The following is a 27,025-nucleotide window of genomic DNA, read 5'->3' as shown; positions in this document are numbered from 1 at the left end:
GTAGGATACTAAACTGTATACACACTATAAAATTAAAACAAAATCCCTAAAGCCTAGAGAAGCAGACTGGATGAGAACAGACCAAGCTATTAGCAGTGCCTGTGTTTAGGCCAGGGGGACTCCTGGCGACTTCTTTTCCCCTACTTCTCTCTCTTTTTCTTTTTCCTTTTTTCAATTTTTCTTTAACAAACATGTATTATTTTTATCATGAGAAAACAAAACCAAATCCCCATTAAAAAACCTTTTTAACCAACATGAAGTAATGCCCTGATTCTTAAGATCTTTGCGTCCATAATAAATTTTGTCCCCCAGCCCCTTGATGTTTAGAATTTAAGTGAGAATCCCAAGATATACTTTATAGTGAGACTTTCACCAAGTAATTGGCATTTTTAACCTTCCGTCAAAAACCCTTTGTTCTGGACTCCCCACAGGACGGCAGGTGATGCCCAGCGTGCCAGGCTGGCCCTGCTCTTACCATTACGGGTCTCCATGGCACGTTCCGGACACACAGCTGAGCCCTCTGGCCCCACACACCAGTACATGCTGGGCGGTCGCCGAGACATGCCAGCCATCGACTCTTGGGTGGCTGTTCTCCAAGTCAGTCCTGGCCGGGGTCACCGCTGCCACCGCTCCCCGGAGGATGGACGAAGGCACAGACACACAGTCATGGCTGAGCAGAAAGCTGTCTCGTTCTGGTGCTGAAAAACATCATAAAATCAGAAAGTGTGTTCTTAATTGTCAAGTCCCTTCCTGTACCCTTGCATACATTTACTATTTATATATTGCACCTCGGTACTCTTCTCCTGGGCAACATTCCTCCTCACATTCCATCTGTCTAGCCACGTCCAGTCTGGTGGGGGCAGTGAAAGGACAGAGCTCCCCCCACCTCACCTTGCACCCCATGGGTCATGTCTACTTAAAAAACAGTCTCGAGGGGCGCCTGGGTAGCTCAGTCAGTTAAGCATCCGACTCTTAACTCTGGCTCAGGTCATGATCTCAGGGTTGTGAGATCGAGCCCCACACTGGCCTCCGCAGTGGGTATGGAGCCTGCTTAAAATTCTCTTTTCCTCTCCCTCCGCCCCTCGTCCCTGTGCATGCTCCCCTTCTCTCACTCTCTCTCTCTCGCTCTCTCTAAAACAAAAACAAAAAACCAGTCTCGAAGCAACCCCAACAATTGCAGACACCCACTGGTAAAGGGTTCATTGTTCAATCCACACATAAACGTTGTCAGTTGCCCAGCGACACCAATACAACTAAATGAGGTTTCTGCTTTCAGAGGCTCACACTCAAGGATGGGGCAGACACACCTAATAACTGATCACGATATAAGGCCTTCCCTTTGTCCAGGACAAAGTCTTCTGGAAGCCCAGAGGCAAGATTATAATCGCAAAGAAGCAAGCAGGCAACCATCCCGAAGAGAAGGGGTCTGGAAGGCGTTGGTACTGGTTATGAAGACAAGTCCGTCTGAGCCCTGGGGGATGACAGGAAGGAGCCCCACACATTCTGCCTGCCTGGGTACATCTGGCCATGGCTGAAGGCATTTCTGGTTGTCACAATTTGGGGTCTGGTGTGCTATAGGTATCCAGCGGGTAGAGGTCAGGTTCATTACTGAACATCCTACAATACACAGAGCAGCCACCCACAACAGAGAATTATCTGGCCCGAACAGTTCCAATCATCTGGAGAAACTCTGAGTTAGATTAAGATTTATCTCCCCAAACAAACAAGGCTGTGATAACTGCTGAACCAGGGTGTTGCTCTCTTATGCCGGGCTCCCACTGAGCCTGGGGCAGGGGGTCCCCAACACTGGTGCCCCCCAACACAGGTGCCCATCCTGCTATGATGATTAAATTTCCAGAATTGCCTTGAGGGCAAGACCCAGGTCCAGCTCAGGCCTGGCACGGGATAAATCGCACAATGGGAGGGGATTACTATGTGAAATGCGTGTGTTTCTACTAGTGTTTGCAGAGAGTCTATACTATAACTAAGTACAGGGTCATTAGCAACTATCCTCTGAAACAGATAACTGAAATGGAGAATGATACAAAAAAAAATCAAGGTCATGTAAATCATGCCCAAGACAATATGGAAAGGAAAAAAGCACAATCTGGACATCAAAGGCTTGGCCTGTCTCTATCACATGTCAGCAGTGTGACCTCAAGCCGAAACTTACGTGTGTCTCAGTTTTCCCATCTGTTAAAAATAGACATGCACCCTCTCACCCAGGCGACCTCGCAGGGTTGCTGTGTGATTTGAAATAAGGTAAATTTTCCGCAATCACTTTCTATAATAGGGCCAGAGGTGGTTCTCACCTACAGTACCAGTGGGAGGCCTGGCAGACTGATTAACAAGCTCAGAGTATCAATGCTGGAGGGCAGACACACTGTCTCCCCACCGAGCAGGTTTTAGAAGGTGCCCTGAACAGTGTGGGCACTGAGCAAGCTACAGAATAAGGCTGGGAGAGCACTGGAACTTTCTCATCTTAGATCCTGGAAATCAGGCCCAGGTAGGCTGTACTCCTATAGGCAGGGGAAGGTCAAGGAGTTAGGAAACCCCTCCCCCAGAGGCCATGTCCATTACGACCCCCCACCTTTCTGAACTAAAGAGTGAGAGGTTTCAGCAAACCATACATAGGAAAACCTGTGTTTGGAGTATGGGAGTCTGAACAATCCGAGGAGGAATGATCAATCTGGACAAAATTTAGGAGACCATCAAAGCTCTCTAAATTGTAAAAATCTGATTAGGAAAACCAGCTTGAAACAAGAACACGGAAAAGCAGCAAAACCATCTCTGTTTTAAACTAAAGGCTCCAAATCCTACAGTAACATTCAGAAACCAAGGAGCATGGTGGCCATCTGCTTTCAAACACCTCCTAAAATCAGCTACCACATCTACCTAACAACACCTTAAAAAAATCCAAATGCTAGTAGACGTTCCTTCTGAAAACAGAAGTGTCTTACCATAGAATGCTTTTAAGTTAAAAAAAAAATCTTTAAAATATTTTAGGCCAACCCTTGCCCAGCACTTTTGTTCCTCTTTTCATTTTCAGTTTCCTTTTGAAAATCTCTTTACCAATGGAGGATTTTACGACTGGCGCAGTTTTTCAATTGTAATTTGTATGTTGGCTGAGACTCTAAGGTAGAAGTTTTAAAATGAGGTGACTCAACTTTTGCTTAATCTTTGCCCTCCAACAGATCTTTGCTTCCTCAGGCTTCTTTTGGGTTCAGACCAATGCAACAAATCCTGGTTGCAAGTTACATGTCTTGTTTTCATTACGGTGGATACATCCTTAAGAGGGCTTCAAGAAGTTTTCTGTCATGATTATTTTAATACCTTTTAAAACCTCATCCATTTTTCGTTTGCCAACTCTGTACACTTGCATTAATGAATAAACCTGAATACTTAATGAAAAATAAAAAAAGGGGAACCTGACATTCACTCGCAAATGTTTCTATTGGGCCCCTTCTATGAGGACTGAACTCCACAAGTTCGTGAAACTTACAGCTGGTGGGGAAGGCACAGTTAAGTAAGTGCTTGCTACAAAGTTTCTGACAGAGGAGAAATCTAGGAGACCCAGGATCTGCTCACCTCTCTTTTCAAGAGGCTTGGAAAGGATTGCCAGTACCAAAGGGCTGGAAGACGCTTGCAAATGAAGCATGTTAGCAACGCTCATCTTATCCAGTAATTTTTTGAATGAAAAGCATGGTAGAGATGGTTGATCCACAGTCCTCGATATCCCTTTGGCACTACTAGCCTCCCCGATCAGTTACTGGCTTGTCTACAAAATGTGTTTAATGGATTCATGGACATCAAAATATCGAGGAGCTGCAGACAAGAGAAACGTGTAGGTCTCAGTCCCAGATGAACACCCAAGGGTTTGGGAACAGAAGCCCTTCACGAGTCTGAAACCAGAAACAAGTTACGACTGTCCATTAGCCATTCTATCCCTGTGCCAGTGTGTACTAGGCACCTCTTAGTTCCGGGAGTGAAGATGTAGCAGTGAGCAATGCTGGTGCCTAGGAATGGTCTCTGGACCCTGGAGCTCCAGTCGAGACTGCCAGGCAATTAAAGGAGAGAGCAAATCAATGAAGAGCGACCATAATACCATTGGAGACTCCAGAAGGACAGTGAGCGAGGGATGTGAGAAAGAGGCTGGGTTTGGGGGGGGGGGTGGCTGGCCATGTGAAGAATCAGGGGTCAACACTGCAGAGACCACATGCTGGAGAGCAAGATGGGCCAGGGTGGCTGGTGGGGGGGGGGGCGGGGGGGCGGGTGGCAGGGGCACTGGCCAGCTGGTTGATGATGCCAGACCCCAGATCAACCGAGGGAAAGGAGGTGTCCTGGATTTCATGCCAATCACAAGGAAAAATTATTGCAGAGTTCTAAGCAGAGGACTGACCCATTCTGATTTACCTATTTAAAAAAAAAAATCACTCTGGCTGTCAAATAAAGAACTGGAGAGTGGAGAGGGAAGGATTGTAATCATACCGGAAATGGATGCTGGTACCTTGGACTAGGATGGAGACTGTGAGAAAGAAGGGTTGGACCCAGACACACAGGTAAGCCCAACAGAACTTGCTAACAGACTGAATTCAAGGGATGAGGGTATGGGATAGAGGAAAATTCCCAGCAACTGAGTTGACCATGGGCCTATTCCCTGAGATGTGGGAGCTTGGGGGAAGGAACGTTTCGCTGACCCCAAAACCTCCTTTAGGGACAAGTCAGGTGTGAGGTTTGTATGTTTTTAACTTAATTTTTTTATTCTTCAGGGACAGAAGCAAAAATAAGTAGTCAAATGACAAGAGGCATTTAATGTTAATGTTTTCCAAAATCATGCCTATTCTAGGTGTCCCTTTAATGTCTGGGCACTTTGTCACAATGTTGAGTGGCTTGCAAACTCTAAAAAGAGGGTATTCAGTGAGAGCCTTGCTAAAAACTTAACCGCAGGCTCCTGTTTTCTCTACCTCTCTGACCCCGGCTGATGTGTCTGGGGAGAAAACCTCCTGGCCTCCAAGTGTGCAGGGACAGGCTGGGCTGGCCAGAGGTCCCCCAATTCTCCCTCACCATCTCCCTCTGGCCTCCAGCCTTCCCAGGCTCCCCTCCTTGCCCCGTCCCGGACCTCACTCATCTCTGCACCCCTGCCAGGCAAGGTGGCAGAGATGGCGGGCTTTACCGGGACCTGGCCAGAGCCGCGTCCGGTGGGCAGAAGCCCGGCCCAGGCTTTGCGGGGGTGGGGTGGGGTGGGGTGGGGTGTGCAGGCGCCCTCGGCACCCCTCAGAAGCAGCCCCCCCCACCCCCGCGGAGGCCAGAGATCCCGGGCAGTACCTCCCCCGGCACACACGCACTCACACTCACCCGCACACTGGCGCGCTCACACTCGGCCCCCGCCGGGCTGAAGGAAACCTGTAGACGCCCTGGTGGATCTTCCCGACTTTTGTTTCTCTCCCCTGCTCCCCGGCTCCGACCCCGGCCCGCGCGGGGTTTCGGGGTGGCCCTCTGGGGTCCCGCACCCTCCCCCACTCGGCGGGCCGGGGAGGCCGCGGGGCCGCGAGACGGGGGCCGCCCGCGCCCTCGGTGCTCCCCGCCCCCCCCCCACCGGGCAAGGGCCACCTCGGGGGAGCACGCGGCCGCCCGGAGCGCGGGCGTGGGCTGCGGGGGGGGGGGGCCGGGGCTCCCCGAGACCCGGCGCTGGAGGCAGCCAGGCCCCCAGGCGGGGCGCGGGCCGGACCGGACGGGCGCTTACCTGCGGCGGCGGCGGCGTCGGCGGCGGGGCAGGGCCCGGGACGCGGGGCTGGGCGCGCGGGGCCGGGCGCGGCGGACACCAGCGGGCCGGGGCCTGGCCGTCCCCCTGCCCTCCGCCCCCTGCGCCTCCGGCCGCGCGCGCCGGGGCCGGGCCGGGCCCAGACGCACTTCCTCAATCCTGCGGCCCGCGGGCGGGAGGCGCGGAGAGCGCGCAGGGCGAGGATCGGCCGCGGCTGCTCCGGCCCGCGACGGGCGCGGGGAGGGGGCGGGGAATCCCTGTGGTGGCCCGCCTCAGTTTCCCTAGCCGAAAGCCGGAGGTGCCCACATGCACCGCTCCCGCCTCGGGGAAGCCGGGGCCCGTGAGCCCTTGTAGCGCGAGGTCTCCTCCAGGTTTGGGTACCCTGCTCTGTCCCCGCGGGGCAGGCGCGGCGACAAGATTGGTCGGTTCTCAGCTCAGCCCAGCTTTCACTGCCCCTCGGCTCTGCTCGGCGGGCAAAATCCAACGATTAAACTCTGACTCGTATTAGGCGTAGACTCGCAGTAAATATTTAAAAATCAGGGAATATTCATTTATGTACGATTCCGTATAGGGCACTATAGAAACAGATATTTTTAAAGCTTTCGTATTTTGCAAACTGTGCCCCTCCCGTCACATGAAGTTATTTAATTATGGATGTATATAGAGAAATGTCACTATTTGGTGAATCATTTTAAATTGTGTGGGGTGTTTTGGGCGGGGGAGTAAATAACCCAGGGCGGAATGTTGGCAATTGATCATGTTTCGACTTAATGTAAGTATGTTCATCACGCCATTGAGGCCATTATGCGAAGGCAGATCATAGGGACGCACGTCCATGCCGCGGGCAGCCATCAGATCTGGCTCCACGTGCCAACCCCAGAAGAGAAGCCTGCTCAGAAAAAAGCAGATGGTTCTGCAGCCTGGCAGGACCCGCGCACTGGACTCTTCTCACGTAATGTTAGGACTGGAACTTCCCCAGATTTAGCGCAAGACGGAGACAAATGCCCACCCCCCTCACTGCCATTTCACAAAGGCCCGGCAGACGCAGGGCCCCCGCACGACCCCCGCACGACCTCGCGGGCGCTCTGAGCAGTGGCCCCTCAGCAAGGGCACCACTGGGCGGCTTTGCTTTGCTTTGCTCCCAAGAGGCCTCCAGCTCTCCTGCCACGGAACGCCCTTGCAAAAGGGTGGGTGCGGTTTTGCAATCCTGTCCTCAATACTTCGGCCCTAATTCCAGTACTCAAAAGGCAGCAGTGTGATTGCTACCGAAAAGTCCCTAATAATTTGCAGGGCGTGGCGTCGCAGTGCTGAGTGAGCGGGGCGATCGCGGCGCGGCGCCTCCAGGGAGCGCGGCCGCGCCATCTAGCGGCACCGTGAGGAACAGCACACCCAGTGCCCGGGCCGACACCGGAGCTCCTGTGGCCGATGAGGCTGGGGCAACTCAGCTTCCCTTTTACATGAGTTTGGGAATAGGCTAGGGAATGTCTCCAATGTAAAAAAACAGCCGAGTGGACTGTTTTGAGCTGGTTACATCCCAACATTTAACTCTATTCATTAGGCATTAGTTAATCACAGGTTTGCATGGGAAGGTTATTACAGGTCAGTTAAGATGTCTTCCTGCTGCTTCTTGCCCCCCACTCGCCCCCCCCCCCCCGGCTTCCCCCACCCGTGGTCCTCTAGCTTTTGCTCTACGTACCCAGGTTCTCAGCATCTCATGTTGGAATGACCCCTCCTAAGGTGGAATCAACTGGAAGCTACCTCCTCAACCTAACATTTCTGCCTTCTGAAGGCCTAGTGGCTGATTGCTACCCTCTCACCCCACCCCCACTGCCTTCTAGTCATTTCTTCAGCTGGGAACTTAGTTTCCTCAGACATTCTTCCCTGACGCTTTATAAAAAAATCCCTTATCATCCACGTTTAAGCTCAAGTCAGATATATGTAGGAGCAAGGACAGTAAAAATTCTTTGTCCATTATCGGGAAAAGCTAAGGCATTCAAAAAGGTCCACTTTTAGAGAATGTGGCCACGTCCTGTGCCCCCCTCCACCACAAGCACACAGGTGCACGCGTGCACATGCACATACATGACAGCCAGTCTGTGTCCCCAGAATGGATCCCTTCAGAGAGTAAACCAATTGAAGGAAAAGGCCATTTTCCTAGAATGTTCTGCTCACATTTAGATTGAGAAATGAAAGTTTTCTAAATAAATGAATACATACATAAGTGCATACATTAAGAGAGATCTGATCCAAGCCTCCTTTACGTGTTCTCTTAAAAGATGGCACCTCGCTGCCCCATAGTCAGAGTGATCATGGATGATTAACATCAAATACACAGGTGTAACTCGATGAACCTAACCAAGTACAAGGGATGTTCTTGATCCAACCTCAGCGTCCGCTCACGGCTTGGTGATTGAGGCTTCTTAGAAACTTAAGGTAGGCTAAACCCAAACACCTAGATCCCTGTGACAAAAATGGAAACGTGTGCACACAATAGCAGGATGCAATATTTTCCCTAAAACCCTGTGCAGTCCTCCCCACCATTTTCCGGACTCACCCGCTCACTAGTAAAAGAACACTCGGGCAGCTTAGGTGACAGCTTACACTTCACCAACTAAGATGCGGAGCCTCTGAGGCTGAGCTCCCTGCCTGCTCAACCCACAAACCCATGCCAGTGGGTTTCACGCTCAGACTAAATGCTGAATTTGAATCCTCAGCTATCAATACTGCTTTATTACAAGCCATTTTGTACAGAAGCTCTGAGAAAGAAAGGTCAGCCACAGAATTAAAACGAGTTTTGTCGTTAAGTGAAAAAACGTAATGTTTGTCAAATATCCGATTTTATTTTATCATTGTTGTATTGCCAGACGCAATCTGTACTTGGGGTCAGAATTCCGAGGCCAATAGATTGTTCTTTTGAAACCATACCACAGGAATAAACCTTAAAAGAAGTGAAATCTAATACTATATAGATTTCCATTTCTAAATACAGTATATTACAGAAGGTTAAATATACCACCTCTGTTTACTTACAACTATAAAAAGATACATTAACTATACCAGTTATAAATAATGTAGCATTTCATATTAAAGGCAGCATTGTACAATGAGAGAATAAGAACCCTCTAATGTATTACTATCAAGGTTAATGTCTATAGTTGCTTGAGATAAAATCCTGAAAATTCAGTGTATGAAGTCAACTCCTGACTTAGCCGACAGTTTAAGTGATAAGTGTTAACTGATGTAGAGAAGGTGAATTGCATATTGCCTATTTCTGACAAGAATGACAACCCCATTCCATGTAGGACTTTCTTTCATCCATACACTGGTTTTGATGTTTATTTTATTATTGCCCTCCCCCAATTTAATTCTAGAAACATAATTTAATTCCCAAATATAAGCACCATCAGAAAAGTAACTAGTTAGTAACAATGAAAGTATCCAAATAATGCAATTACGTTTGGTTTTGTTTTTTAAAAGCGTGATCAGGGGAACACTTTAAAACTTGGGATTGCACAGCGTTTGCACATATAAAGAGGAAAAGAAAAATTCACAACATGTTAGTGCAGTACTCAGGCCATTTTAGTAGGAGACCCAGTTCTTCCATGGAGTCTGGGTGTTATTTGTTAATTAATTATTAACATCAAAATAGGACTTTAAAAAACCAAGCTGTATTAAAACAACAGCCTTTCCAGTTGCGTATGTTTTGCTAATCTAAAATAGATAACCAAACTGGAGACAAAGAGAGCTACACAGGCTGATCATAAACCATTAATGCAAGTGGTAGAAATTCATAATTTGTAAAAGCGAATTATGGCTCTGGTTTGTAAAACGTGGTTGCCATGCTGTCGTCATGCTGAGTACTGGGTCCTCAGCAGTGATGGTAACACTAGGGATGTTCTCTGCCTAAGAAAGTGCCTTGATTAAGGTAGACCGTGACATAGTTTTAGATAAGCAAGCTGGCCGTTGATTCGGTCATATTCCAAAAGGAGTTTTGGTTTTAAGCTGAGTCCTGTGGTCAATGTCAAGAAGCAGTCCTTGAAGACCCACGCCCTTTCACACCCAAGTCCTTCAGTACCTTTCCATGGTACTTGCTTCCCCAAAGCTCCCCACACTGGATCCTCACAATCCTGTTTTTGTTTTGTTTTGAACTTAGTCCTGTTTCTTTCCCACTAACTGGTAGGAGGGGCTTGTTCTGTGGGCAGGTAACCCCGAGGAGGCCACAGGTGCAGGGCCCTGTTTGCAGAACAAGCCGGGCGTTTTTCCAAGTTCTTATTGGAGTCAGAGTCGGCAAAACATTTTTAAGTGACCGCTGGACACTTCAAATACCACTTCCTGTTGGCCTTGCCCTGAGCCTCTTCACTGTCCCTGGGGGACCTGGTTGGAAGGGAAAAACGGAAATGGCCCCTAGCTCCATCCCCAGGCAGGACTGCAATGCCACATACACAACATATTGGTCAATGAAACAGGAGTGTGAGAGGAAAACTGAAATCTTTCAAATCCAGTAGATTTAAAGTCTCCAGAGCAGAGTAACCCGGGGAGGCGGGAAATGCAGGTGTTCTTCGGCAAAGTTCCATCTGCCACATTCAGCTGTCAAAGGTTTGAGGAAGGAGCCCGCCTTTCCTTCAGGGGCTCTTGTCATCGAGTTTGATGGTGACAGTTTTCACTTCTGTGTATTCAGCCAGCGCATATTCACCACTGCGATCACAGGAAAGAGGAGAACGTAAAACGGGCATGTCACCTCGCCTTTCGTTGCCAACTGTGGTCTAACGCTTGATTGGTCAATTACTCTGTTGGGCAGTTTGGAGTCGGTGCAAAGAGTCAGAATGTGATGACTTAATAGGGGAATAGCCAGGAGCATCACACCGTTAGTGCATTTAAGTAACTTCAGTTTAAATATCAAGTTTTTTGATGTGTGATGCTTTGGAAATATTCAGAAGGACTAAGTGTTTGCCTTTAATGGATGAAAGGGATGAGGGGGGTGAAAAAAAGAGGTGGATTCCCTGGGTGGGGAGTAGAGAGTGAGAAGAGGGCCCACGTGGGTGAACAAGGAGGGGAGCAGGGGATGTGGCCAGAGGATCCACAAGGAACAGGGACACGGAGGGCCTGGAGTCGACCTCAGAGCCCACAGCTGGCGACCAGTTGTAAAAGGAGTAAGCCAGCCCAGAGCAGCGAGGGGGGCAGACATTAGCACAGACCGGACACAAGTGGGGGACCACGACCTTTGAGTTCGCCTCTTTGGTATCTGTCCCTTCTTTACATCTTGCAGAGCCCGGTGACCCTTCTCAGGTGTCATGGGCCATCCTCAGGGCAGCTCCCCTTCCCAGAACTGAGATACGGCTCTGGGTATGTTTAAATGCCTCCATATCGTGGGAAAAAAAAAATAAATAAATAAATGCCTCCACAACACGTGCTCTGCTGTTAAGTAAATAAAAACGTGTCCTTGTTGGGGAAAAGAGGTAGACATTGAGGTGGCCACTGGAGGGTCTGCAGAGTCCCATGGCATCCCTTCAGTCCGTGGTTCTCAAGTGTGGTCTCAGAGCCTCAGCAACATCTCAGACCTTGCACAAAATGCAGATTCTCAGGCCCCCTACCCTGCCCCTGAGGTACTGGGGTTGACAGAATAATGCCCCCTCGTCAATCCTCCGAACCGGTGTTAGGTTACACGGCAAAGGGGGATTAAGGTTGCAGATGGGATTAAAGTTGCCAATTAACTGGCTTTAAAATACAGAGGTTATTCTGGATTATCTGGATGGGCCCGAAGTATCACAAGGATCCTTAAGAGGGTGAAAGGGAGGCAGAAGAAGAGAGTCAGAGGGAAATTAGACTACAGAAGCAGGTTCGGAGAGCTGGAACAGTGTTGCCTTTGAGCATAGAGGAAGGGACCACCAGCCAAGGAATGTGGGAAGCCTCTAGAAGCTGGAAAAGGCAAGGAAACATATTCCCTCCCTGGAGTCCCCAGAAAGGACTGCAGCCCTGCGCATGCCTTGATTTCAACTTAGTGAGACCGTCAGATTTGTAGCCTACAGAACTGTATTAGGTAATACATTCATGTTGTTTTATAAAAAACTAATACACCTATTGCGGTGGGGCCCAGAAATCTGTGTTTTAACAAGCCAGAGGATTCTGATACAGCTCAAATTGGAGAACCACTGGCTTAGACCTATGTAGGCAGGTCCTTAGCCTTCCCTAAGCCTCCAACTCATGATCTTTAAAATGGGTGTACCCCAAAGATACAAAAGTAGGGACCCGAAAGGGTACGTGCACCCCGATGTTTATAGCAGCAATGTCCACAATAGCCAAACTGTGGAAAGAGCCAAGATGTCCATCAACAGATGAATGGATAAAGAAGATGTGGTATATATATACAATGGAATATTATGCAGCCATCAAAAGGAATGAGATCTTGCCATTTGCAATGACGTGGATAGAACTGGAGGGTATTATGCTGAGCGAAATAAGTCAAACAGAGAAAGACATGTATCATATGACCTCACTGATATGAGGAATTCTTAATCTCAGGAAACAAATTGAGGGTTGCTGGAGTGGGGGGTGGGGTGGGAGGGATGGGGTGACTGGGTGATGGACACTGGGGAGGGTATGTGCTCTGGTAAGCACTGTGAATTGTGCAAGACTGTTGAATCTCAGATCTGTACCTCTGAAACAAATAATGCAATATATGTTAAGAAAGAAAAAAAGAAGAAGAAGGTAGCAGGAGGGGAAGAATGAAGGGGGGGAAATCGGAGGGGGAGACGAACCATGAGAGACGATGGACTCTGAAAAACAAACTGAGGGTTCTAGAGGGGAGGGGGGTGGGAGGATGGGTTAGCCTGGTGATGGGTATTGAGGAGGGCACGTTCTGCATGGAGCACTGGGTGTTATGCACAAACAATGAATCATGGAACACTATATCTAAAACTAATGATGTAATGTATGGGGATTAACATAACAATAAAAAAATTAAAAAAATAAAATAAAATAAAATAAAATGGGTGTACCATCACCTCCTTGTCGTTATAACGATTGGAGATGATTTATTATAGAGCTGTGTGTACAGGTAAAAAATAAAGAGTAGAAAGTAATATTATTATCTCTTAATTAATATGTCACTGGGATTTTTTTTGGTAGTTCCCTAAAACAAATAGTTCAAGAACCCGTGAGAATGAGTGAAGTATTTTGTAATCTTTTCTAAACATAACACAAAATATAAAAGCCATATGCAGAATGGTGAATTCAACTTCTGTAGAGCAGAAAATCCATTTCAAAACCCCCCCAAAACAAATGAGAAACTAGAAAAAAATTACATTCACAACACTGTGTGAGAAACAGTGCCGTATTCCTTCATATACAAAGAGCTCTTAAAAACCAATTAAAAAAACCCCACAATCAAAAGGAAAAATCAGCAAAGGGCATGAATAGTCAGTTCACAGAAAAACAAACACAGATTACCGGTAAGTGTGAAAAATATGCTCAACACCCTCACAATAAAAGACTTGCAAACCAAAAGAGCGGGAGCTCATTTTTCATGCGGCAGATTACCCAATTTTAGGAATTTATTCTGAAAACAATCTCCCACTAGTGCATAAAGATTTATGCACAAGGAAGAATCATGGTTTGTAATAGCAAAAGCCCTTGGAAATAACACAAAAGTCCATCACGGGAGACCCTTAATAAAAAGAATAGAGGCATATCCAAAGCCCATTCTCAAGACCACAAAGTAGTTTGCTCCCATTTCATTTGAAACAGAAAAGAATGCACATATGTACATCCATTGTATGCAAAGAAAATGCACAGTAATTCTAAAAGTGAGCATCTAGTGTTGCGCTGTTAAAAATTCAAGGTAGTTAATGGTTTATCAACTTCCTAAAGAAAAGTAAACCAAATGATGAAAGCATGTTCGACGAATTAGCCCATTAACTAATACAGTCCAGTCTTAAACCATTCCTGTAAGATGAAGTACACGAATCACCTATTCTTCCTATTCTTGCAATCACTGCCAAAGTTCAAGTTCTTGCTGCTCTTACTCGACCCACTGCGGTGTCTCCTAATGGGTTTCTTGCCCAGTCATGACGGTCTTGGCGCTCAAGGCCATCCATGAGCCCAGCCCTTCTCCAATCGACCTCACCAGAATGTTGGAAGGGGGAGGGGTGATCACTGCTCTGGGCTCAGAACCCAGCATGTGCCCTAAAGGTGCTCATTAAATATTGGCTAAGTGAACAAATGAACAAAATGGGTGATGGAACAGTGGTTATCTCTAACAAACGGGATTGAGGATCCGTGAAGGGAGGCCTCACTTTCCGCACATCTTGTGTGGATTGTGTGGATTTTTGTTGTTGTTTGTTGTCGTTGTTACCACAAAACCAGCAAGACAAGTGTCCAGGAGGAAGAGAACTTGGAGGCTTCCTCCCGAGACGTGCGCAGGAGCAGATCCCCGGAGGGGCCTGTGGGTGGGCGGCAGAGAGCCAGCCGGGTCCAGGCGGCCTGGGCTGGGGAAAACCACGGAATCCCCCGCACCGTGCTCCAGCATACAAAAGGAGAACTGGATGCGACGTGAAGGCATTAATCAGAGACCAGTGAAAATGGAAATTGGTTTTCAAGTCAGTTTCCAGGCTCCTTGTGAATTATGTTAAAGTGCTTTATCAAAAGCTTTGGGGAAATATATGCCAAGGGTAAAAAACAAAAAACACATTGAAAAAAGTCCCGGCTGTGGGGATGAGACCCAGGCTGTGCTCTGCGCCAGGTGGGCGTGCTGAGGCCCTGGAAGGGCGGTCAGGGCGGGGGGAAGGGAGACAGAATGACACAGGTGAGGAAAGCAATAAACCATAGGTGGTGTGAGTCAGTACACACTGGAAGTCAGGCGGGCCCCAAGCACCCTTCCTGCAGCTTGGACATCCGAGGCCGTCTGTGTGGGGCCCAAAATTCTTGTTGTAGCAGGAGGCCACGCCTGGCCTCTGGGAGGAGGACCGTGTGGGGTTCTGGGTCCCCCCCCCCCAGCGGTCATGACCTGCCTGGTTGAAGGCAGCTGATCAGGAGAGACAAATGACCATGTATGCCCTGGCTGGCTTCAGTCCACGTGGCTTACAGAGGTGACACCCCCGTTGGGCAAGGTGTTGTGGTGTGGTGGGTCCAAGGGTTCAACCCCACCTCTGTCACTTACTGGCAGTGTGACCCGGGAAAGGCATGGAACCTCCCGGGCACCCCTGGGTTTCCTCACCCAGAAACAAGGGTAGTTAGTGGTAGTAGCCATCTACAATGGACCGAATGTTTGTGTCCACCAAAAATTCATGCACTGAAGCCCTATAACTCTCAATGGGAAGGTATTAAGAGGCGAGGCCTTTGGGAAGTGGTTAGGTTAGGAGAGTTGGAAGCCCTCATGAAAAGGATAAGTGTCCTTATAAAGGAGACCCCCAGAGAACTCCCTCAGCCCCTCCACCATGCGAGGACATGGTGAGAACAGCCTTCTGTGAACTAGGAGGGGAGCCCTCGCCAGACCCCACATCTGCTGGCACCTCGACCTCAGGCTTCCAGCCTCCAGAATTGTGAGGAACAGTGTCTTGTTCAAGCCACCCCGTCTGTGGTATTCTGATATAGCAAGCAGAACAAAGTAAGACACCGTCTCGTGGACTGTCGTGAGCGTGGCATGAATGGACACATGCAAAGTGCTCATACAGAGCCTGGCAGGGTCTGTGCCCAGCACGTGCCAGTGGTCATGAGTACTACAGCTGTGGGGAGGCTCTGACAGGGACCCAGGTGACCCCAGCCCAGGCCTCATGTCTCTCTCAAGCAGGAGGATGTAAAAAGAAAATGAAGCAGAGGCTCCTAGAACAGAACACAAACAAGCCATCTGGGGATGAAACATGATTTCTGCAAAAGGTTTTCATGGCTGAGAATTTACTGAGGTTCCCTGAAAGGGAAACGAGTCATAGGAATTAGAGGGACACCAATGGACATATTTTACTCAGATGTTCAGATGTTTCTAGCGTATTTGCCATGACTCAGGAATGGATTAGAAAGAAAGACCAAGATGGGGGAAGGGACCCCAGTTCCGTGGAGATGGGTCAAAAGCATTTGTTCAGGGAGGGAAGCCAGCCCTCTCATAACATCTTTATGAAGAATCTGGAAGGGGAGCTGCCCAAGCCGAGGGGAAGCATCTGAGTGCTCCCACTGGACGACATACAAACAAGAACGAGGTAATGCATTTGTATATAAATAACACAAACTGTTTAACTAAGAGTAAGAGCTCGGGGCCCTCTGAGATGTTCCAGGAGCAGTCTGCAGTTGTCACAGATGGTCCTCCTGGGAAGATGGATCCCACAAGCTGTTTGCCACAAAGGCTAATAAAACGCCAAGCACCACCAAGAAGGACGTGGGAGAGAAGGCCTCGTCCAGCTGGAAACTACAGTGTGTCCACTCCCGGAACGCTCTGTCCAGCTCTGTGCCTGGACCTTTTATCTTGGGCCAGACACAAGAAGGCCTGTCCATGAGTCTACGCCTATGGAGTTCATCTTCCCAGCGGGCAAGATAGAAAGCAACCTTTTAGGAGTACGCGGTGGATTTGATGGGGCCACAGAGGACATGGCAGTATGTCTCCCAAGGAGGCACCGAGAAGGAGTCAGAGTAGCCCTGAGTCTGTCCATAGAGCCTCTGCTAGTGGGGCAGCCAGGGCCAGAGCCCGACCTGGGAGAGAGCCCATTTTCCTTGCTGAGGGCTGGGGTTTGTGTGAGTCTGGCAAAAAGTGCACTTTTCCAGTTCCGCCCCTGTCCTCATGTGGGGAGCCTGTGCCAAGTGTCTACTGAACACCCCCATGTGTGGTAGCTGCTGGGGAGGACACGGAAGCTGAGGCTAGAAGTTGGTCCTGGGGCCGGAAGGAGCGTGGTGTGAGGATGAGGGTGGAGGGCGGCAGGAGTGGGAAGGCGGGAGGGAGACAGGGCTGAGAGGGATCCATCGCAGCCCCAGAGGGAAAGGGCCACCCGCCTTCCTGACATGGCCGATCTGGCCTGACACACAGGGGCACGGGGCAAGGTCAGTGGACTGGCGTGAATGCCCCCCCCCGCCCCCCCTGCGAATGTAGTGTGTGTTTTGTTCACCTGCCGGCAGGCATGCGTTAACAGATACTTACAGTTCTCTGCCGTTTCCTGACATTTTAAAGCCACCAAAGGGTGCTTGTGCGTAGATGGCATTATAGCAGTTGATCCTAGAGGAAGAACGACAGATGCTCACGATTACCTGGGGAAGACCCACCCGGATCATGGGTGTCCCGGCTCGCAGGGGCTTGAAGCAGACCGTTGCCTAGAGAATGACTTTTCGTCAAAGTTTTAATAATGGAAATAGCGCGTTTTCAACTTCTGCCTTCTAATTCTTCCCACCAGAAGCTAAAATTTGAATATTCCTAAGCATAAAACTTTTCGCTGGGATAGGAGGGAATGTCAAGGTGAGAAGAAAGGAGAGGGAATCTGCGGCACTGGGGAATAAGATTTAGCTTTGAAATGCGCCAGACCTGACCTCAAAGCTCTCCTGCTTCTTGGCTCTAAGGACTCTGGGCTTGCTACTCAGCCTCTCTGAGCCCCGATTTATATTTATCAGCATTATCATCTTTCCAGGGAGGATAATGTCATCTGCAGGACGCCTGGTGAAGCAGGGACTTGGGTCCTCACTTTGAACAAGACCAGGCACTGCTTTTAGAGTCAGAATAAAAAATAAAGGTGGAGGGAGTGGAGTCCAAGGGGCAGCACAACTCTCTGGTCAGGAGCAGGGGTACCAGAGCTGGCTGGCTGGCTCTGGGCTCTGCTCTGCCACGTACTAGCTGTGTGACCCTAAGCCAATCACCCAGTCTCTCTGTGTCCCCATGTCCTCCCCTGTAAAATAGACACAACGATGGTGCTTATCTCAGAGGTGGTCATGAGGACGGAGCACAGCTCTAAGGCAGCCTCGGCACAGATGATGTGACTGGAAGCTGTCCGTAGAAGGGCCATGAGGCTACAAGCCAGCAGCTCAGGAGAGCCGAAACACACGCATCTGCCACTCACCAGACAGTTCCGGACTCCAAGGCAGAAGCCAGCTTCAGGGCTTTGTCGAGGTTTTTTGTGAACACGGCTGCCGTGAGTCCATATTCAAGGCTATTTGCCCTTTTTATCACTTCTTCGATAGTTTTGAACTTTAGTATTGGCTGCACCGGTCCAAAAATCTACGAAGAATTGCAAGAAGGGCAGTGAGAGGTGCGTCCGAAGGAGGGGCGTCCGCTCTGAGCGAGCACCGACTTCGTTTTACCCAGAGTGCTCACACGCGTGAGGAATGAGGACTGGGGACAAAAGAACCTCCAGAGATCTTTTGAGCTACTCGACGGTTGACATCTGAAGGGAAGGATTACGATTAAACCAAACTTAAAATACCAACTGAAAGCACGTTTCAGGCTTCTCTCTCTTAGTGTCATCAGGGCTTCTGAGAAGCCCCAGCCCTCTGACGTGCACACAAGACAAAACTTTGCAAGTTTTCCTTGGAAAGTTATTGCTGAGGGTGTTTGAGGGGCACAGCTGTAGGACCGTGTGCCCCGACCTCTTGGTGGGACGTTTTCCATCAACGAGGATGCCATAAACTGTCTCCCTAATAACTCCCAGGGGAGGGAGGGAGGGAGACACTGTTCCTGGCTATGTAAAACAAAAATAAATACCCCATAAAAGTCTCTAGGAGAAAGTCTATAAAATACCCACACAGGAAGTACTCAGCAGTGATTCACTTTCTCTCGAGTCCCAAAAGACCACAGCCCAGGGTCCAACCACCCGGGACCCTAGGTGGGAACAAGTGTCCATCCGGATTAACGGTGAGATTGAAAGACAAAGTTAGAATCCCACTCTTATGGGGGTCTCCTCAATTTCCACCATTTTCAAGGATGCTCCTGATGGAAAACTTCAAAGAGAATTCCAGCCACGATGTGTTCTTTGAATGAACACACCGGTCGTTTCAGTTCAGTCTAGGGGCCGTGAAGGCAGCCTTGGGCCGTGAATCCATTGGTATAACCCACTGGTGGCAAGAAGCCTCCATGATGGGCCACCCCAAGAATGTGTTAAAACACAGAAGAGGGACTGTCGCGCCTCAGAGATGCATGGAAAATGGGGGGTTTAGGACAAACTCTGCTATACAGTGCTTGGGGTTCCCAAAGGCAGGTAGGCAAGATGGCTTCTCTCAGACCCCAAAGGAGAGGAAGAAGGCCATAGGAGACAGGAAAACACTCCCCTCACAAAGACTTCTGGGGTCCCTGAGCCCTAGAGAAGACTTGTGTTTGTAACACCCACTCCTCTCACCCCCCACGCCCTACAAGAGTCCCCTTGGGATGAAGCTTTTCCTGCAGCCCCCAGTACCTCCTCTTTGGCAATGCGCATGGTGTCAGTAACTTCTGAGAAGACAGTGGGTTTGATGAAGAGCCCCCTGTCTTCCATGGCCGAACCCCCACATTCTAGCTTGGCTCCCTCCTTCTTCCCACTCTCGATCAGATCAAGGATTTTGTCGAACTGCTTTTGGTCAATCTGCAAAACACAAGGAGAAGTACAGCTTGGGTTCCTTCGGGGCGGTGGCTGCCATCTGATGGGTCCAATGGGCTTTCCCATGATCAGCTGTCCTGCCCCTAAGTGTTCTTGCCAAGTCATAATTCATGGGACAGATGTGCCTTGCATGCAAATATTCATCCGATGCACAAGTCTAGGCTCTTTGGAGCAGGGGAGAGATGGGGAGATAGGCTCTCCTCATCCTCTCCAGGTGTACGGTCTGTTCATACCACTGCCCTCTTCCATGCTGTTAAGCAAATCCATGAATGAAACGAGATCTGAGTGGTCACTTTGCTCTCCCAACTCTTTGCATCCTTCCAGGGTTGCCAGATTTAGCAAATAAAACCACAGGGCCCCCAGTTAAATTTGCATTTTTGAAAGACAATGAAAGACTTTTTTAGCATAAGCATAGTGTTTGGGATATGCTTATGCTAAAAAGTCTTTCCTTATTTGGGATATGCTTATGCTAAAAAAAATCTTCTTTGCTTATTTGAATTCCAATCTACTGAGTGTCACAAAGGTTATCTGGAAACCCTGCTCCCTTCTCATAGGGCACGGTGGATGAGGGTGCTAGTTACTGGAATTGTCCATCCATGGTGCAGAGGAGAAGGGAGAAGGAAAGCTGACCATCTTACCCAGCTGCCCTGGAAATAGAGTGGCGTGAGCTTGAAGGTGAGATGGATGAGCTTTCCTTGTTGGTGAGGAGCCAGATCATCAGGAAGGCTCTGCCTGCTGCCACCTTGTCTAGGGATCTCCTGAGCCAGAGTGCACCCTGTACCCCCCCTCCCCCTGCCTAATACTCTGCTTATAGACAAGGCACTCAACCAGCTGTCAAAGGGCACCCTTTTGGGGACACTGTACTCAAGGGAAGAAGTGCTCTCCCCATCCCCAGTGGTCCTTCTTCCTGAATCCATGAGTGCCCTGTTCTTGACCATGACCCTGTTGCTAGTCCCCTCCCTTTGGCTGAGAGAGACAGAGTTTTGATAGGTTTGCTATAGCTGAGCTTTTTAGATAAAAAAAAAAAACTGGTTTCATTAAAACAACTTTAAAAAAAAAACAAACAACAACCAAGCAAACCCAGTGGTGTATTTGGATGCCTGTCTGTTCCTGAGGGGCAGGCTAGCTTTCTCGGAACCGGTGGGCACAAACCATACAAGTCACTGGACCAGTCATCTCCTGACGTGTGGATCCAGTGTTGAAATTCCAAGTTGGGTCCATACCTCACACCTGAACCGGCATAAATTCCAAACAGATCAAAACTTTAACCGTGAAAAATGGAAGTTTTCAAATTCTCTCATGTGGGGAAAAAGCCTCTCTAAACATGGCGTGCTGATGGTCTTTTTATGACGTGAAATCCGGAAACCAAAAAGAAAAGATGGATAAATTTGAGTCTGTTGTAAAGAAAAAGGCAAAGGCAAAAGCACAAACTGGAGAAAACCTGACGAGTCATATCATAGAAAGGGAGCTAATCTCCCTCACGTTTCAAGAGTTCTTGGAAGTGTAAGAAAAATGACCGGCGATACAAGAGAAAAATAGGCAGAGCGCATGCGCAGTTGATAGACAAGATACTACCAGTGGCTTTTAGACGTGATACGATGTTTTGCCTTAGTCATCATAAGACATACATGCATATTAAAACCAAGTGATCAGATGGGCATCAGATGGGCATCAGATGGGCATCAGATGGGCAAAATCCATGCTCTGTCAGTATGGCTGGAGAAACAGACAAGCCCATACGAAGCTGGTAGGAACATAGGTTGGTTGATCCTCTTGTAAGGTAATTTGGCAACACTTAGAGAAATTACAAATGGGCTCCCACTCAGCAATCCCACTTGAGGACTGTGTCCCACGGATTTCCTTGCGCGTGTGCAAAATGATGTACTCCGCGACACTGTGCATAACCGCACACACCCACACGTTTATCAGAACATGTTATCTGAATTCTGGTGAATTCGTACGACTGAACTCTATTTACATATGAAAAAGAATGAGGCAGGTTCTCATGACCCGTAGTATGGAAAGCTCTTCCAAGTTTCTAACGAGGGCACAAAAACCAAGGTGTAAAACAGGATAGATATCACAGTTATCTTTTGGGTAAAAACAGGAGAAATGAGAATACATATTCATATTTGATTATATATCCATTAAGAAGTTTTGGAGGGATACATGAGAAACTACGACCGTGGATACCCATGGAGGGAAGGTTAAGAACCAGGCTTATGAATGGAGAGGGGAGGATGGAAGAAAGCCTTTTCTCGACTGATCTTTCTATGTGTTCTGGGTTTTAACCCCTGTGAATGTACTCCCACCTAAAAAAGTAATTCAAACAACACCACTGATTCTAGTAATATCTCAAGGTTCTCTCAACTTCTCTCTGGGTGAGCCAAGTCTTGGGTTAAAAGTTCCAGGACTGCCCTTTCCTCCTCCCCGGAGGCCAAGAGGGCTTGTAGGGCTTCACCAAATACAGGTCCTGAGTGGCTGTGACCATTTTCTACCTGTCTGTCCTGGGGGCAGTGCTGGGTCCCCGTGGAAAGCCTGCATATCCAGACTCCACTCTTCCTGATGAGTCCATGTGAACACATTGTCTCAATCTAATAATCCCCCAAGAAAAGTCAGCTGGTGCCTTCCAGTGCTGGAAGGAGAACCTTCCAGAAGTGAAGGACACGGCTGGGCACACCACCAGGGACAGAGTCAGACAGACCCCAAAGGACAGGTCGGAAGCTGCACTTGGCTCTGCTGAAGACGGCATCGGATCCTGCCCCCACCAGGTGGCTTGCGCAACGTTTATGCGCCTCATTGCTCAGTTGCCAAATAAACCTGAAAGATTCTGGAGCATTCGGCTGGCGACTGCCTGCAGTGGACACCGATCTAGGTCAGCGAGCTGTTATACAGGCAGGAGACAGACAGGACTATTTAGACAGCTGTAAATCCTCTCTGAGTAAAAATCTTATTACTGTAGATGAAAAAGCACTTTGGGAGAAAAAAACCCAACAGCGTCCTAAAATAATATGCTGAGGTTAGGCGGCTTAAGTGAGCTTTCAAAAGGACTTTTTAGCTGCAGCATCAAAAGCACCGATGAAATCAACACCCATTCTGCTTGGATCTGCTCTCTTGGAAGAGATTTCTGTATCTGGCTTCAAAAGTCAAGCCTGGAGCCTTGGAAAGAAATTTATGAATAATGATGGGGTGAAAGGTTTCCTTAGTATGGGATCAGCTCGCATATTTCCCACGGAGTCTGGATTAGCTTTACAATCACGGTGGATTTGATAATGGCTTGTGGCCATGTTTGCATTCAGACCGGAAATCCAACCAAGGCCACTAGACAACTTCGTGTCACCGGCCACTGGGTTTGGAGTTGAGGTCTGGCAGGGTGGGGAGTTTTGGCCACAAGAGGGGATGCTTCTCTCCACCAGGGTCACATGGCATCGGAGCCGCAGTGCATGTGGGCTGGGGCAAGGCAAGGATGGGCACGGTGGCCAGAAATGCACCTTTTCCACGTGGTCCTCCCCCTTCCCCAGCCAGGACATCCCCATGGGACGGCTAAACAAGACCTGATCGACATGGCCTGAAGTCATGCACATTTTTGGCCACCTGGATCGGGGAGCCTGTCATTGAATGCTCCCCCCCTCCCCGCCTTTAAAAAATAAAGACTTATTAGGTGCCTTGAAATATTCATAATATTCATCCATCACTCCCATTTTCCAGACGAGGAAAGTGAGGTTTGGCAGGAGCTTGGGACTTTCACAAAGTCACAGAGCCAAACCTGCGTGGCTTCCCGTGTAAACATGTGGTGCCAATGCAGCGGGGAAGCAGCGAGCTCCCGGGATGGACACAAGTAGGTGAGTCTGGACATGTGATTTGCAACTTCGTGGCTGGGGCAGGACTTCGGCTCCAAGCAAAGTGGGTTGCTGTCGAGCTCCATTTCAATAATGCGTGGGATGGTCAGGCTGCCCTCTTTTAAATATTTATCCATCCGCTGCACTGCATAATTAGTAAGAAAGTGATACAGGATGTGCCCTTTTAAAGAGGTTATTAAACCTCGCGGTTATAATCATTTTCATCCCGTCGTTAGTTTCGAAAACCAGGCCTCTGGAGACGTGTTCCTCCTGCCCAGAGATGCAGCCCTGTTCCCTGAGCCCTCTCCACTCCCTCTCCACTGGGATTCTTTGGTTTCTGACGGTCACCTTGTCCTATAGCGCACGTGAGCTCCAGGCAGGGCCTGAAGGCTGAGACTGTGGGCTCGAGGTACTTAGCCTCCGCCTGTACTTCGCTGCCTTTCGGCCAAGGTTACAACCCCTCTTCTGCAAGGAGACTGGCCAGGTAAGACAGCCTCTGCCTGAGTCTCTCTTCTGGGGATCCTAGTGGCTCAGAGACTGGACGGTCCTCTTGGCTGGAGGATGCAGGCATAGGGCCTTAGGAACTGGGAATGCTCCCTCCTGCCGAGGCCCCGAGCTTGGCATTATCAGCCGCAAAGAGCAAAGCCTCTGTGTCCACTCCCGCTTTATAACCCCATCGAGACCCCGTGGGACCCGTACTGTTGACGGTGTCTAAACCAAAGCAAGGGGCAAGGCGAGGCAGCCTCCCCTCTGCTTTGAGAGGGACCCCGAAATCGATCGAAAAGCAGCAGAGCTGCAAGGGGCCAGGGCCAGAGGGGCTGCCCGGTTCAGCCCCCTGCGGGTCCTGACACATCAGTAGGTTACCTGCGGCCCCTGTTCCGTTCTGACGTCGAAGGGGTCTCCGACGAGACGCTTCTTGGCGTACTCCACGCTCCGCCTGACAAACTCGGCGTAGATCTGCTCTTCCACGAACACCCTGGAGGCGGCCGTGCAGCACTGACCTTGGTTGAAGAACACCCCCTGATGGGCGCACTCCACTGCCAAGTCCACTGGAGGGAGGGGGCGGCGGGGGCAAGAGGAAGCATGAAGTCGTTAGGGCAGGACTGGTGACGGCCCAAACTCTAACTGCCCGCACCAGCAAACAGGCCCTGGAATGGCCGCGTTTCAGAAGTTAATTTTATTCCTGGCATTTCCCAACAGAGAGGGTGGGAAAAAGCAGTGTAGGGTGAAATCAGTCCCCGCCCAGTGCAGGACTTCTTTACTCTGCTGAGGAGCACAGAGAGTTGCATTCCCGGTTCACCTGCTCCTGGAGCCCTCCCCTCTCCCTTTCTGGAGGACCCACGTTCTATAGAATAAACCTTCTGTAAGCATTGATGAGGCCAACTGGTGAGAGCTATTCCACCTTGAGTTTCCTTCACTATCAAGTCCTATTAAGTCAGCTTCTTTTGCTTATTAAGTCTTATTAAGTAACATTAACTCCACGTAAGATGTAGTTAAAAAGAAAGCACTGATTCTGCCTGAGGAGGTCTGGATCTGAACTAGACAGCGGGCATCGAGTTTAAACTAGAAGGGTGCTTAGTAAGGAAAACCTTGGGGGCTGTGCTTCGCAGCGAAGAATGCTCAGTGGGCTATCGCCGACAGCTCACAGTGTGGTTTCTAGTGCTCCGCGGTGAGCTGCTTTTCCTGCACCCCCGCCGCCCTCCTACACGCACACGGCAGCTTAAGAAATGCAGCTTTCCTTTGCACGGGGCAAAAAGCATCCCTAGGGGGCATGGGCAGGCGATCCAGACACCCAGCATCGCTCTTGAGCACCTCGGAGGAATGCTGCCCTCCGCTTGGAGGACTGAGACATTGCTTTCGAGCCGGGTCTCCCATAGAAAGTCCCTGTAGTAGCCGATCGCATCATAAGGATCTTGCCCGCCCTGCACCTGCCCCCCTTCTCTATGCCAACTTAAAACTGCCCCTTCTCCAAAAGAACTAATTTGTTTCCTGTGCCCTGATGGGAGCCAGGGGGGGTGGCTGCAGTGGTGGGTTGGGGGATGGGGGCACGTTATCACTGACATCATGCGTGGATGCCAGTTTTGTCAGAATTGGATTCTGTGGACTGGCACTGCCCGGAGGAGAAGCAGGACACGGCCCCGCAGGGCGTTTGTGAGCCTTATAAAAACCAGCCCCCAAACAGGAGGGAGTTTTGGGGTTTAGCTGCAGTTTTTTTCACTGGTGGGGGGAGAGGATGAGCTGAGGTGGAGACCGGGCGCCCAGACATGGTGGCACAAGAATGGGAAACAGGGGTGCTGGCTCTTTAGGACTGGAGTTCGGGACCCCAAATGTGGCAACGCCCAGAACTGCTCTATGTGGTTCCAGAAACCAGTGGCAAAACCATCGATGCTTCTACAAGGGAGCACCAGCCCAGGCGACAAAGGAGCAGTCTGTCTTCGTGCCCAGCTTCCTCTCCTTCCCTGAAGCTGGCTTCCTCACCCAGGCCACTCACTCTCCCGTGGAAAGCCAGCTTCAGAGACAGGAAGTGATATCAGTCCTTTACACCTTAGCAAGAAATTGTGTAGGGTTGTTTTTCTCAGGGATATTTGCAGCGCCCGCCTTATCTGAGTGTGGAATGGAAAGCTTTGTTCTCCATGAAAGGGATTTCTGGCACCAGGGGACAGGTGGGGAGGCTGTTCTAGAAGGTGCTTCAAGGTACCTGGGAAGTCACGCCTTTTGGCAGCTGACCCTGTCCGCAGGTGAATGAATGCCCGATGTGACCCCTTCTTCCTTCTTCTGGACATGGCAGCCAAGAATAGCATACAGTTTCATGAAGCTCTAACAAGACACAAACTGCCCCCAAGCCACTGGGCGGGGGTTGCTTGCCCAGGGAAGAGGTGGTGGAGAGAGAGACAGGACCCAGACTAGGGGGGTATGTTTAAGGGTCCGCTGCCACTGTCCTCTCATTCGTCAGGAAGGAAGGAAGATCTCGAGTTTCAGAGAGGCAAAAAGTACTATAGGAAATACTGACTGGGAGGGGGGAATGATTAATGCTTGTGAGTGGGGAGCACTCGCCCTGCTTCTCCCTCTCCTGGCCGTCTCCCTGCATGGGGGACTCTGGGGAAGGTCTGGATCTGCTCCTCATGGCCCCAGCTCTGCACGGACAGGGAACGCAGACTTAATCTTGAAGGGCAGAGATAGGCAGCCTCTCGGCCCCCACACAGGACACGTTTTTCTCCAAGGCAGCTTTCTATGAGCAATAAGGCTGGTGTCTTGATCTCCATCTGCCTACTTACGGCTGGACAACCCAAGGTGGGAAAATCATCGTCATTTGTGTGTGTGTGTGTGTGTGTGTGTGTGTGTGTGTGTGTGTGTGTGTTGGTTCTGAGCTTGCTCAAGGCAGCAAGGAGAGATTTATGGACTGTCTGAGCCCCAGCAACGCCCAGAAGGGGAGAGACTCACGGTCAGCATCAGCACACACGATACAGGGGTTCTTCCCCCCAAGCTCCAGTGTCACCCTCTTCAGATTGCTCCGAGAGGCGGCTTCTTTAACCAACTTTCCAACCTTCAGGATAAAAAACAGACCAGATGAAACCTCAGGTGGGGCCAGACCTGGCCGGGACGTTCTGGACAAGCCTAGGGCTCCCCTGCCTCTCTGCCTAGGTGCCTTAGGCCTCTAAGGCTGCCTCCCCACCCCCCGGCCTGTCCTGCGTCTCCTCATGGATCGGACCTGGACATCACTGGAATCCTTGGTCCGCGCTGCTCCACTTACAGGGGCGGAGTGGGAGCCCTGGAAGGCCCAGCGATGCGCCCATAGCCACACAGCTGGCTAGTGGCCGAGCCTGCTCCTCACTGGTCCCGGCGCCTGTCCCTCCTGGAGGCAGGCTGGCCCAGCTAGTCTGGTAAAGGGCTCG

The 27,025-nt window shown here is 49.8% G+C and overlaps 2 protein-coding genes across 3 annotated transcripts in view; both read right to left on the bottom strand.

Moving 5' to 3' along the window:
* Positions 1-5,899, bottom strand: part of LRRK1 (leucine rich repeat kinase 1) — a 119,333-nt gene extending 113,434 nt beyond the window's left edge. Inside the window, exons 1-2 of one of the 2 annotated variants that reach the window (XM_036092889.2) lie at positions 5,744-5,899; positions 476-698 (exon numbers count right to left, since the gene is read on the bottom strand). In XM_036092889.2, the coding sequence (XP_035948782.1) occupies positions 476-572 (97 nt within the window). In that variant the 5' untranslated portion in view covers positions 573-698; positions 5,744-5,899. Of the gene's footprint in view, positions 1-475; positions 699-5,355; positions 5,406-5,743 lie in introns of those variants that run through there. The other variant, XM_036092891.2, reaches the window with a different exon arrangement.
* Positions 5,900-8,579: 2,680 nt separating this feature from the next.
* The window catches only part of ALDH1A3 (aldehyde dehydrogenase 1 family member A3), a 37,854-nt gene continuing 19,408 nt past the window's right edge, over positions 8,580-27,025 (bottom strand). The window contains exons 8-13 of the mRNA XM_036092897.2: positions 26,574-26,676; positions 23,997-24,181; positions 19,114-19,278; positions 17,785-17,942; positions 16,878-16,952; positions 8,580-10,456 (exon numbers count right to left, since the gene is read on the bottom strand). Coding sequence (XP_035948790.1) covers positions 10,384-10,456; positions 16,878-16,952; positions 17,785-17,942; positions 19,114-19,278; positions 23,997-24,181; positions 26,574-26,676 — 759 coding nt within the window. The 3' untranslated portion in view covers positions 8,580-10,383. The remainder of the gene's footprint in view (positions 10,457-16,877; positions 16,953-17,784; positions 17,943-19,113; positions 19,279-23,996; positions 24,182-26,573; positions 26,677-27,025) is intronic.

Source organism: Halichoerus grypus, chromosome 8 (assembly GCF_964656455.1).
Source record: "Halichoerus grypus chromosome 8, mHalGry1.hap1.1, whole genome shotgun sequence".
NCBI classification, from domain to species: Eukaryota; Metazoa; Chordata; class Mammalia; order Carnivora; family Phocidae; genus Halichoerus; species Halichoerus grypus.
The sequence above is the reverse complement of the archived record's forward strand: the minus strand, read 5'-3'. Positions and strand labels throughout refer to the sequence as shown.